The sequence below is a fragment of the Haematobia irritans genome, chromosome 3 (genome assembly GCF_050003625.1).
Source record: "Haematobia irritans isolate KBUSLIRL chromosome 3, ASM5000362v1, whole genome shotgun sequence".
Classification (NCBI taxonomy): domain Eukaryota; kingdom Metazoa; phylum Arthropoda; class Insecta; order Diptera; family Muscidae; genus Haematobia; species Haematobia irritans.
The window spans coordinates 175,811,224-175,824,973 of NC_134399.1; the positions used below are offsets into that span (position 1 = coordinate 175,811,224).

The 13,750-nt window shown below is 31.9% G+C and overlaps 1 protein-coding gene across 1 annotated transcript; it reads left to right on the forward strand.

The window, feature by feature from the left end:
• The first annotated feature begins 8,615 nt into the window (after positions 1 to 8,615).
• On the forward strand, positions 8,616 to 13,310 carry Hs3st-B (Heparan sulfate 3-O sulfotransferase-B). Its single transcript, XM_075300398.1, has 3 exons — positions 8,616 to 8,916; positions 9,002 to 9,525; positions 12,004 to 13,310. Exons 1-3 carry the CDS (start codon positions 8,782 to 8,784, stop codon positions 12,509 to 12,511), a joined length of 1,167 nt encoding a protein of 388 aa, XP_075156513.1. The 5' UTR covers positions 8,616 to 8,781; the 3' UTR covers positions 12,512 to 13,310.
• The last annotated feature ends 440 nt before the right edge of the window (positions 13,311 to 13,750 follow it).

A 13,750-nucleotide genomic window follows, 5' to 3' on the forward strand; every position in this document is an offset into this window, starting at 1 on the left:
AAATACACCTTGTTGTAAAGTTTTTTCATCATATTCATAAAAGTTATCGTAAACTTTAAATCTACTATTACCATACAAATTTGTTAGATAAACTGTCAGTAAATTATTGGGAATATTAGCATTTGACTCGTTTATCCTTTTTATGTTATTATAATATTCTAAAGTTATTGCGATATTGCTAAATTAAAATAGTAGATGTGAATTGCTTTGTGCACTGAAAAAATATTGTCGTGAGGCCAAAGATCTCATCTCCTTAAAATAGAACGCGAATTTTGGTTATAATAGCATTTGTGAATTTCTCTTATATAAACTGTTTTTCCTTGTCCAAAAGACGATAAAGTCGTTTTGTCCTTATAATTAAGTGATTCAACTTAAAAATGGGTATGTTTTCATGAAAGAAGGAAGAATTAATGAAATAATCTTTAAATGTGAGGAGTTTTTGCATCTTAACTACAAACCAAAATAGCGTTCAAAAATAGAAGATGTTTTTCAACACTTTATTTTAAAAACGTATATATACAATAATTTCTACTTGAAGTCGAGTCTGAATTTGGAAATTTAAGTTGGCGTTAGCACGTTTTTAAAGCACTTTGATAGCTCATGAAGAAAATGAAAATGTTTTTACTGGGAAATGTAAACAGTAGGTATTTTCTACAATTTAAATAAAAGTAATGTATTTCGAATTTTTCACAATTTCAAATCCAAACTAAAATTTTATTTAAAAAAAATGACAAATCATTTTTTTACCAAATCCAAAGCATGCTTAGATCATTAAATATTTTAAAATAACAAGTAAATAAAAAAGAGGTGTTGGGAAGGTAGCTCCCTCAAAACGAAGGACTTCCAGTAAAAAATTTGTGATAGTAATCAAAATGTATCGAATACGCAAACAGAGCTAATATGCCTTAGATATTGTTACAGTCTCACAGAAGTAGAATTAAAATGAAAATAATATGCATTTTAAGTGAAATAAAGCCTTTAAGTTTGTTAAATTTCAATCAAAAATGTGACTTTTGATAAAAAAAAAATAGTTTTTTTCTAGCTATTTTTAGCATTTTTTTAGCTTTTTTAGCTATTTTTTTGGGCAAATCTAGCGGTTTTTGGTGAAACAATTCTGGCAACCCTGGTCCTGACAATGGAATATAATTCATTTTGGAATTTATATGTTAATTTCTAACATACGAGAATTATTCTTATTATTCTTCCCAAATTGAGGAAATCGGATGGACGAACGATTTTATAGCAATTTCAAGTAGTATAAGCGCTACATGGGCCACACTGAAAGAAGAGTTTTCTTCTCCGAGGAACGCAATTTTAGACAAGCAAATTTTTCATTTGAAAACAAGTTTAGAGACAATCGTTGTCTCGCTTACCATAAATTCCGGTTTATTTGATGTAAAAGAAAATACTCTCTAGAAAATGCTCTCGTTTGTCTAAAATTTCGTTCCGCAGGAAAGTATTTTTTTTTGTGCAGGGGATATGTTAGTTTGTTGGCTTACAAACTCAATGGTTCGTGTAATATATGAAATCTAATATTTGCTTCTACTTTGTTTGTATGTGGAATTGGAAAAATAAATTTAAATTGCTTTTACATCCTGTAAGCGATGTCAACGGTTGCCACAAAAAAGTATACTACCGCGAAAATAAATATCCAAACGATATTCGTGGTATAAAATTTCGTTTGAGAGGAAAGTAGTTTTTTTTTTGCATTTAAATCCTGCCAGTATTTCAATGATCGGTTTTATCCCCATCGCCCAGACTAATACTAAATTTAACTTTTTTTAATGCAAAAAAAAATAAAATTTTCCATAGCCCAATACAATTTTTTTTTATTCCAAGTATATCACAAATTTTATGAACTAAACTTGGGGATAAAGTTCAATAACAGTACACATAAGTTCAATGTAAACTAAAGCAGAAAACAATTTCGCATACGGCTTTTTTCGGGAAGGAGGGTTCCTAAGAAGTGCCGACAGATTCAAAAACTGTTGACATGGTAAATGTAGGTATTTTCCATGATATTTCCACTATCTTCCATTGTGCATCCCTCTTTTTGATGCTCACCTCTACTCTGGTTACTCTTTAATCTCCCTAACTTGAGAGATTAATCTTTAGGTCTTACGTTTATTTTGTTTATTACGTCGTTTGTTTTGATTAATTCTATTCGCATTAATCTTAGGATGAAATTTGTTAAGGGAGAGTCTGTAGAGCGCATGTACAAATAGAGAAATATTCCTCCATGTACAGTGGTTGATGTTAGGTTAGTTTAGGTATAGTGGCGGCCCATTATTTAAAGCTTACTTAGACTTAGTCCACTGTGATAGCTTCGGTGATGACCAAGTGTTGATCAATTCTATATTACAAACAGTGATGCCATGCGTAGGGAAAAATCCTTTTTTGTAGGCATTTTTTCCTAAAATTACAACTGTAGGGAGAAAGGACAAATTTTTCATTTTTTATACAAATGTCGGGAATTTTTCCAATTTTCAGATTATACTATATTTTGCAACAAGAAGAGTACTTTTGCTTAATATTTCAAATATTATAATATCCAAAATATATGGTAGTCAAGGCATCAACTAATTGAACAAGTAATTCACCGCCAACGATGTTATAGTAATGATATTATTTAGGAAAGGTCAGCGATATTGTTAAAAGATGTTTTGCATTAGTATTTAATAACATGAAATAGGTTTATTTTGCAGGAATGAACGCTTCCATTTAGGTACCCAGCAAAAAAATTTGGAAGTTCTTCCAAAGGCACAACTTTAAAAGCACTTCCAGAAGAAGCACTTCCAATGATGTTCTTTATTTTAACTACCCAGGAAGTTCTTTTAATTCAATTTTTTATAACTTGGTTTTTTCATACTTTTAATAGATAACTTTAACTTTTTTGGTTTCATATAGGTTAAAACCAGAGTAAGAATTCATAAAATAGTACAAATCATTTAAATTTTGTCGAGAAAAATGCTAAATCCAATCCGAAAAAATTGTGAATTTTTGAAAATATTTGAGGTTAAACGTTTCCGACAAGCGTTAGAATCCATTAAACATAAAAAATTATAAAAATTATTTATTTGACAAAATATTAGAGAATTTTTTAAGTTACATCCAAAACATTGAATTCGCATCACACCTAAAGAAGTGGTGCAAATTCGGTGCAACGGCTGTTGAAATGGAGGACTTCCGTCCTATGACAAGCCCATGTTAAATTCATCATCATCAATTTGGCACAACTTCCGGATCCAAAAAGAACATTTTCATTACTTTTTTGGAGAGGCTTTTTTTGCTGTGTACATAAACAGGTAATGGCTTCCCCAACTTGGTGCTTCCCAATATTTTCTAACACAAAGTTCACTTCAGCAGTGCATTTGCGTTTCGCTTATATAAATGTAGAATATTTATTTCGCAATATCTTTAAATAAATGTATTTCGCTGTTTTAATTTTTAATTTTTTTAAGAAATGTCATCTACAAAAACCATTCCAGCAAAATTTAGAAAACAACATTTTTGTGCAAATTGGCTCACTGTTGAATTTAAGGTTGGCTAGAAAATGACGATTTTAAATGTCAGTGCATTGCCTGTGGAAAATTCGTAAATTGTGGAAAATCTGACCTGAAGAAACACGCGGCCTTTAAAGTTCACGAGAAAAATGTTGGTAGTGTTAAAAATGAGCAATCATGTTGCAAAGTTTGAAATCCGATTAAGAATGTCAGTATTAATATTATTGCACATATGGTCCCTTTTTTGAAGGATATAGTCCCTGACTATTAATTTTAAAGAAATATTTGTTATTTTCTTGCCATATTTGTTTGAATAAGGTCAATTTTTTCCGTAGCGAAAAATGTAGAGAAAAAAATTTTGGGGAAAAAAGTTAATTTTTAGGAGCCGCGTAAGGAATTTTCAAAAAACTTCGTGGTATCACTGATTACAAATTACTTGTAAAACCCCCTTTGAAACACTTAAAAATGTCAAGAGCAATACTGGCATTGTTCCCACGTTCTTTTTTATATATGATGGTATTCTATCCAGAACATCTCATCAGTGCAAATCGCATTGGTGTTGCCAGATTGAATTTTGATAAACTGACGTTTGCTCAATTCTCAATAGCAAATTGTAATTAAATGTGGCAGTATCATAAATATTCAAAGCAGTAAATATTTATAACTATTTGAGCACTTCGTGCATTAATAATGTCTCTTAGTATGCCTAGGGTGTCTTAGTATGTATACCCCCAACGTAATTATTTACATATAAAATGTTTTAAATTAAGTTAATAAAATTTTATTCAGTAAAACTAAGTATATACAATTTTATTTTATTTAACTTACAAAAACAAATAATTTATTATAATTCACCCATATTTAAATAAATTTAATTTATTATTATAACACAAAAAAACATTTTTAGTAATTTAGTAAACTAAATTTAGTGCAATTTAATTTAGTAAAATTTTACCATCTCTTTATTTCGAACTATTCCACTGTGCCTCAATACTAAAGAAGAGGAACAAATCAAGCGCATCACCCAAGAGAAACTTCTAATTGCGCATACACCATTCGAAGGCGTTTAGCAAACGAAAGGATACGAGGTAATCAAAAACATCCGGTATTTTCGAGTGTTGCGTTCTTCCTGCTACTTTGTTTTGCTATATCCTTGTAAAACAACTTCCTTGAAAATAATAGGAGAGCGAATTTGAAAGTTATTCTATGCGTTTAATGATTGCAACGAAGCATTTTACCGATTTCACTTTGTTTGGCAAACAAAAAATAGGGGAGTCCAGAATGCAGACGAAAAAATTGTTCTTATGTTACACTTCAAAAAAAAAAAGTCGTATGAAATGTAAACTACTGTGGTTAAATTAAACCAAATGAAGGTAAATTAAACTAAATTACATTAATTTATATTAAATTTTATTTAATATTGTTTTTTAATTAAATTAAATCAAATTATATTTATGTTTTTTTTTTATTTACTTTATTATTTATATTTAATGTAATGAATTTAATTTACTACTATTTATGGAATTTTCTCAGTTTGATAAGTCTCTTGCTAAATCATTAGCAAAGTTTTTCATTTATGCTGATTTAAAATAAATGAAGTCCACCAGCCTGTCCTCATCTCATGAATATCTGGACTCATAGATAGAAACAGAAAAATTCAACTTAACCGTTCCAGTCATTTTGATTAAAAAAGTACCAGGAAAAGGAAAGCTCCTTTTCCTGGTACTTGGACTATTTTCACATCCCTTTGGGTTCCCAGAAAATTTGAAATTTTTTAAATTTATCTCCAAACAAAAACTCAAAACTGTATTTTTTATATTTGGGCGGGAATTTCCACCACTTCTTTATTATATCACTTAAAAAAAATTAAATCCCTTATTGTACTTCATATCCTTGAATTCTAAATAGAAGACCTGAAAAAAAGATGTTTTAATAATCAAAATTCGCGCTTAACAGTTGTATGTAGCGTAACATTTGATTTCCGAAAATACACTTTAATTTCCCCCTTTTTAACTTATATCTCTTCCCTCTTTCTATAGAACATTTTGTTAAAATTTTATTTCAGTAGAAAATTTTGACATAATTTTATTTCTATTTAATATTTTGTCATAATTTATTTCTATAGAAAATTTTGTCAAAATTTTATTTCTATAGAAAATTTTGTCAATATTTTATTTCTATAGAAAATTTTGTCAAATTTTTTTTCTATTGAAAATTTTGTCAAATTTTTTTTCTATTGAAAATTTTGTCAAAATTTTAATTCTATAGAAAATTTTGTCAAAATTTTATTTCAATAGAAAATTATTATTTAAAAAATTTTATTTCTATAGAAAATTTTGTAAAAATTTTATTTCTATAGAAAATTTTGTGAAAATTTTATTTCTGTAGAAAATGTTGTCAAATTTTATTTCTATAGAAAATTTTGTCAAAATTTTTTTTATATAGAACATATTGTCCATATTTTATTTCTTTAGAAAATGCTGTCCAAATTTTATTTCTATAGAAAATTTTGTAAAATTTTTCTATAGAAAATTTTGTCAAAATTTTATTTCTATAGAAAATGCTGTCAAAATTTTATTTCTATAGAAAATTTTGTCAAATTTTTATTTCTATCGAAAATTTTGTCAAATTTTTATGTCTATAGAAAATGCTGTCCAAATTTTATTTCTATAGAAAATGCTGTCCAAATTTTATTTCTATAGAAAATTTTGTCAAATTTTTTATTTCTATAGAAAATTTTGTGAAAATTTTATTTCTATAGAAAATTTTGTCAAAATTTTATTTATATTTATTTCTATGGATAAATTTGTAAAATTTTTATACCCTGCTCCACACTGTGGAATAGGGTATTATAAGTTAGTGCATATGTTTGCAACACCCAGAAGGAGACGAGATAGACACATGGTGTCTTTGGCAAAAATGCTCAGGGTGGGCTCTTGAGTCGATATAGCGATGTCCGTCTGTCTGTCTGTCTGTCTGTCCGTGAACACATTTTTGTAATCAAAGTCTAGGTCGCAGTTTTAGTCCAATCGACTTCAAATTTGACACAAGTATGTGTTTTGGCTCCGAATAGATCACTATTGTTTTTTGAAGAAATCGGTTCAGATTTAGATATAGCTCCCATATATATATTTCGCCCGATATGGACTTATATGGCCCCAGAAGCCAGAGTTTTACCCTAATTTACTTAAAATTGTGCACAAGAAGAACAATTAGTACTATAGTCAAGTGTGCCAAATTTTATTGAAATCGGTTCAGATTTAGATATAGCTCCCATATATAGCTTTCGCCCGATTTACACTCATATCACAACAGATTTTTTGCTCCGATTTAGTTGAAATTTTGCACAGGGAGTAGAATTAGCATTGTAGCTATGCGTCCAGTATTTGGTTGAAATCGGTTCAGATTTAGATATAGCTCCAATATATAGCTTTCGGCCGATTTACACTCATATGACCACAGAGGCTAATTTTTTGGTCCGATTTAGTTGAAATTTTGCACAGGGAGTATAATTAACATTGTAGCTATGCGTGCCAAATTTGGTTGAAATCGGTTCAGATTTAGATATATCTCCCATATATAGCTTTCGCCCGATTTACACTCATATGACCACAGAGGCCAATTTTTAACTCCGATTTAGTTGAAATTTTGCACAGGGAGTAGAACTAGCATTGTTTCTATTCGTGCTAAATTTGGTTGAAATCGGTTCAGATTTAGATATAGCTCCCATATATATGTTTTCTGATTTCGACAAAAATGGTAAAAATACCAACATTTTCCTTGTAAAATCGCCACTGCTTAGTCGAAAAGTTGTAAAAATAACTCTAATTTTCCTAAACTTCTTATACATATATATCGAGCGACAAATCATAAATAAACTTTTTCGAAGTTTCCTTAAAATTGCTTCAGATCTAAACGTTTCCCATATTTTTTTTTACTAACATTGTGTTCCACCCTAGTGCATTAGCCGACTTAAATTTTGAGTCTATAGATTTTGTAGAAGTCTGTATTTGGGACAAACCTTTATATATAGCACCCAACACATTTGACGGATGTGATATGGTATCGGAAATTTAGATGTACAAAGTGATGCAGGGTATAATATAGTCGGCACCGCCCGACTTTAGACTTTCCTTACATGTTATTTCTATGGAAAATTTTGTGAAATTTTTATTTCTATAGACAATTTTGTCAAAATTAGATTTCTCTAGAAAATTTTGTCAAAATTTTATTTCTCTAGAAAATTTTGTCAAAATTTTATTTCTATAGAAAATTTTGTCAAAATTTTATTTCTCTAGAAGATTTTGTCAAAATTTTATTTCTATAGAAAATTTTGTCAAAATTTTATTTCTATAGAAAAAGTTGCCAAAATTTATTGAAGGTTTTGCCAAATTGTATTTCTATAAAAATTTGAAAATCTACCCAGTTATTGTTCCACTTGTTCCGATGGATGAAGCATGACCTGGCTGATTAGTGGATTGAGTCAAAAGACGAGTCATTTTTTCGTCGCGGTATCTGTATATTGCCAGGAAGATAGAAAAAAGTAGAGTCTAGTCATGGACATTATTTAGATTGATCAGTTTGTTACAATTGTTTCAGATTAAATTCTCAAACATTTGAAAAAATTCCCATTTTTAATTTGAGCTCCCCAACAAGCTCAAGTAATTTTCTTTGGAATTATAGTTAGTCATTTTGATTAGGAGAGAGACCTTCGTATTAGGAGAGAGATCTTAGGCCCATTTTTTATATCAACATTAAGAAATGGTTGCTTTGCAGCTTTCCCAAACTAAATCAATCCCCAATTTTGTCTCAGTGTCCCAAAAGTATCAATGGTAAAGCGGCGGGAACATTTGCCTAACGGCAGTTGTTGCTATTTCCCGTTTTTTATTCTCAACTTTGTTTTCTTTCTCTTCAACTCTTTTTGGTAGGAGGGTTTGGGAACCGGCACTGCGGAGGACAAACAAAATGTGTTCTCTTGTAAAGGACAATGGTAAAGGACAACCACACGCAGAATACCAACGACAAACTACGGTTTGTTGGTCGTGGCCCTTTTTTAGTGTAAGCTGACTTGTCTTTCGCAGAAACAATGAGAACACGGAAAATTAGGGAGTGTTAAGTTTTTGGTTTTTAGGAAAAAGTTATCGAAAATCAATTTAGAAAAAATCGAATCCCATTCTATTGTAAAAGAAAATGTAGTTTTCTCCACTGGAAAAATCCAAAATAAATTCGTTCTTGGTGCTAACGCGTGAAAAACTCATGTGAAAAAGAAAAGAACGAAATGTTTATAAATTGGTTCAATAACCTAAGTAATCGCAGTTTAGTGATTACCATATTGATTTGCATATCCTTGATATACGTATCCTATACCTTTAATTCATGTCTCCTAACAAGTCTGGGACGCACCTTTAATCGAGTGAGTGAAAATGGACTTTTGATTTACATAATTATGTTTAACAGCCTGGAAATATCATTAATGTTCCCTTTATCGATTACAACAGAATCCCTTGAAACAGTTTTTCATTTCCACCTCCTTGTGGCCCAATGCAAAAGAGGATGGAAATATTACGGCAGCATTGGCAGACTTAAATAATACCACCAATTTTACTAGCTCTTTTACTATCTCCAAAGAACCCAATCAGCTATTGAATAATGTGACCAAGAAAACACCACCTCATGCCATTACCGCATTATCGGCACCTCGCATTTTAGATGGTTCACCCAAATATCGTTTGTTACGTCAGCAAGGTTCGAGACCTTCAAGGCATCTACCCGATACCCTAATAATTGGAGTTAAAAAATCTGGAACGCGTGCCCTTTTGGAATTTATTCGTCTACATCCTGATGTTCGTGCAGCCGGTTGTGAGGTGCATTTTTTTGATCGCCATTATCAAAAGGGTTTGCATTGGTATCGCCACCATATGCCTTATACCATTGAGGGCCAAATCACCATGGAAAAGACTCCAAGTTATTTTGTAACCAAAGAAGTTCCACAACGGGTACATCATATGAATCCCAATACCAAGTAAGTTGGAATATACAGGGTGGCTGATATGTAATGCAAAAAAGTAAAGGGCTATATTTTTTTATACCCGCCACCATAGGATGGGGGTATATTAACTTTGTCATTCCGTTTGTAACACATCGAAATATTGCTCTAAGACTCCATAAAGTATATATATTCTAGGTCGTGGTGAAATTCTGAGTCGATCTGAGCATGTCCGTCCATCCGTCCGTCTGTTGGAATCACGCTAACTTCCGAACGAAACAAGCTATCGACTTGAAACTTGGCACAAATAGTAGTTATTGATGTAGGTCGGATGGTATTGCAAATGGGCCATATCGGTCCACTTTTACATAGCCCCCATATAAACCGACCCCCCTATTTGGCTTGCGGAGCCTCTAAGAAAAGCAAATATCATCCGATCCGGCTGAAATTTGGTACATGGTGTTAGAATATGGTCTCTAATAACCATGCAAAAATTGGTCAACATCGGTCCATAATTATATATAGTTCCATATAAACTGATCACTAGATTTGGCTTGCGGAGCCTCCAAGAGAAGCAAATTTCATCCGATCCGGCTAAAATTTGGAACATGATGTTAGTATATGGTCTCTAATAATCATGCAAAAACTGGTTCACATCGGTCCATAATTATATATAGCCCCCATATAAACCGATCCCCCGATTTTGCTTGCGGAGCCTCTAAGAGAAGCAAATTTCATCCGATCCGGCTAAAATTTGGAACATGGTGTTAGTATATGGTCTCTAACAACCATGCAAAAATTGGTCCACATCGGTCCATAATTATATATAGCCCCCATACAAGCCGATCCCCCGATTTGGCTTGCGGAGCCTCCAAGAGAAGCAAATTTCATCCGATCCGGTTGAAATTTGGTACATGGTGTTAGTATATGGTCTCTAACAGCCATGCAAAAATTGGTCCACATCGGTCCATAATTATATATAGCCCCCATATAAACCGATCCCCCGATTTGGCTTGCGGAGCCTCTAAGAGAAGCAAATATCATCCGATCCGGCTGAAATTTGGTACATGGTGTTAGAATATGGTTTCTAATAACCATGCAAAAATTGGTCAACATCGGTCCATAATTATATATAGTTCCATATAAACTGATCACTAGATTTGACCTCCGGAGCCTCTTGGAAGACCAAAATTCATCTGATTCAGTTGAAATTAGGTACGTGGTGTTAATATATGGCCTCAACTACCCATGCAAAAATTGGTCGAAATCGGTCAATAATTATATATAAGCATCATATAAACCGATCCCCAGATTTGACCTCCGGAGCCCCTTGGAAGAGCAAAATTCATCCGATTCGGTTGAAATTTGGTACGTGATGTTAGTATATGGTATCCAACAACAATGGAGGAATTGGTTCATATCAGTCCATAATTATATATAACCCCCATATAAACCGATCCCCAGATTTGACCTCCGGTGCCTTTTGGAGAAGCAAAATTCATCCGATCTGGTTGAAAATTGGTACGTGGTGGTAGTATATGATATTTAACAACCATGCCAAAAGTGGTTCATATCAGTCCATAATCTTATATATAGCCTCCATATAAACCGATCCCGAGATTTGGTTTTGGAGCCTCTTGGAGGAGCAAATTTCATCCGAGTCAGGTGAAATTTGGTACATTCTGCTAGTATATGGCCGTTAACAACCATGCCTACCTATGCCATATCGGTCTATAGTTATATATAGCCCTCAGATAAATCGATCCCCAATCACACAAAAATTGGTCCATATCAAGTTCATAATTGTATATAGCCCCCATCTACGTACCGTGCAAAAGTCCATATCGATTCGTAATTATTTGTAGATTTACCTATACATAACTTTTTTGTCTAATATATGCCACGTATGGACTAATTCACAATTTAGAAAACGATGTTAAGAAGTTTTAAGATACCACAACCCAAGTAATTCGGTTGTGGATGACAGTCTTTCGTAGAAGTTCCTACGCAATCCATGGTGGAGGGTACATAAGATTCCATCACGAATATCTTTTTTTAATACAATAGATCTCAATGCTTTTGTAAGTTTGTAAACAATAAAAGGAACTGTGTTAGATAACAATGTGCATACAATAAAAATAAAAAGTTTATCTTTCAACCATGAAATTAATTAATACAATTAATTTTTAATTAAATTTTCTTCAATCACGCTTGAATTTCATCACGAATAACTTTTTTTTAATAAAACAGTTCTCTATGCTTTTGTAAGCTTGTAAACAATAAAAGAAACTGTATTAGTTACAATCAGCCACAATGTGCATAGAAAAAAATATTTTATCTTTCAATCATGAAATAATTTAATCCAACTAATTTTTAATATAATTTTCTTCAATCACAGAAATTATAGTATAAAATATTTTTTTTTTAAATACAATTAAATTTTTTGGAAATATATTTGGTGATATATTTGTCTGTGTAGTGGACGTAAACTCACTTTTCAAATTTCTTTTCCAGACTCTTGGTAGTGGTCCGTGATCCTGTGACGCGAGCTATATCTGACTACACCCAAGCAGCAAGTAAAAAATCCGATATGAAACGATTCGAAGATTTGGCATTTGTTAATGGATCCTATGCAGTGGTGGACACCAATTGGGGACCTGTAAAAATAGGTGTCTATGCACGTTATCTTGAAAAATGGTTACAATACTTTCCCCTAACCCAATTGCTCTTCATTAGCGGCGAACGCTTAATTATGGATCCAGCCTATGAAATTGGTCGTGTCCAGGACTTTTTGGGCCTGAAACGAGTCGTAACAGAAAAGCATTTCTATTTTAATGCTACCAAAGGATTTCCATGTCTCTTCAAATCGGAGGCACGTTCAACACCTCATTGTCTGGGTAAGACAAAGGGTCGCAATCATCCTCATATTGAGGAGGCGGCCATTGAAAGACTGCGCGATTTTTATAGGCCATTTAATAATAAATTTTATGAAATGACAGGAATTAATTTTGCATGGCCATAGTTGTTATATATGGTTTTTACTCCCAAAGGGGATAAAATGTAGTCTGCATTTTTTTTTTGTATGTAGGAAAACAATTTTTCGAAAAGTTAGTGATATTTAATAATATTGATAATGAAATTGAAAAGAAAAAAACTTAATCATGATTATTAAGTAGTGTAGTAGATGAAAAAAAATCGATAAAAGACTAGAGAGTAGAGTAGTAAAAGTGAAAGTGAAAGGGCTGTACCGATAATTTTATACTTTTTCAAAATATTCATCAAAATTGTAAGTGAAAAAAAACTTTCCTCCGGAACGAAATTTTAGACAAACAAAATTCCCTTTTCTTACAAAGTATTTTCCTTAAAAGCAAATATAGCCGAATTGAATGGAAATTGTACAATGATTGTTTCTAACCTTATTTTATTCGCTTGTAAAGAAACACCTTTAGCGTCAAAAGAAAACATGTCTAAAATTTCGTTCCTCAGAAACGAAATCTCTTCGTCTAATTTCTATTTTGGCAAAATACAAACAAAGCAGTTGGCAAAACTTTCTATACTCGTAGATATTAATTTTTTTTCTATAGAAATAAAGTTTTCACTTAACTTAACAAAACAAAATAAAAATAAGATTAAGGGACTTGTAAGTTATATGAAAAGATGATGTACATTGGGAGAAAAGATCATTCAATTTGTAAGAGGAAATTTCCCAAATGTTTTCTCCATAAGGAGTTAGCATAAAGGGCCCAAAATTGAGTTATCTCTCCCAGCCAGATCTATACTAAATGCTGTGGAAAGGTTCGTTCGCCCGAACCGAAACATGTACAGTCCAGGCGTGTATAGATTTGTATCTGGCGTTTTCTTTTCAATGGCTCTATTAACCATATGAAAAATAATTGTATAATTAGAAAGAAAATGTCTACAATTTTCTCTATATTTTCTACAAACAATACAATTTTGAGAAAATGTAAAAACGAAATAAAATTTGGTGAAAATTTTCTTAAAAAATAAATTGTTAAAAAAATGATTATAAAAGCCGATAGCCTAATTTGCTAGTTGCTTTTTATACCCTAAACCACATAGTGGTCAGGGTATAATAAGTTTGATCTTCCAAAAAATGTGCCTACCAGAAATATTGATTTTAGACCCCATAAAATGTTTACCGATCGACTCAGAATCACCTCCTGAGTCGATCTAGCGCTTGGTGTCCGTCTGTCCATGTATTTGTAGTTCACAGGATTCCGGTCGCAATTATTAACCGATT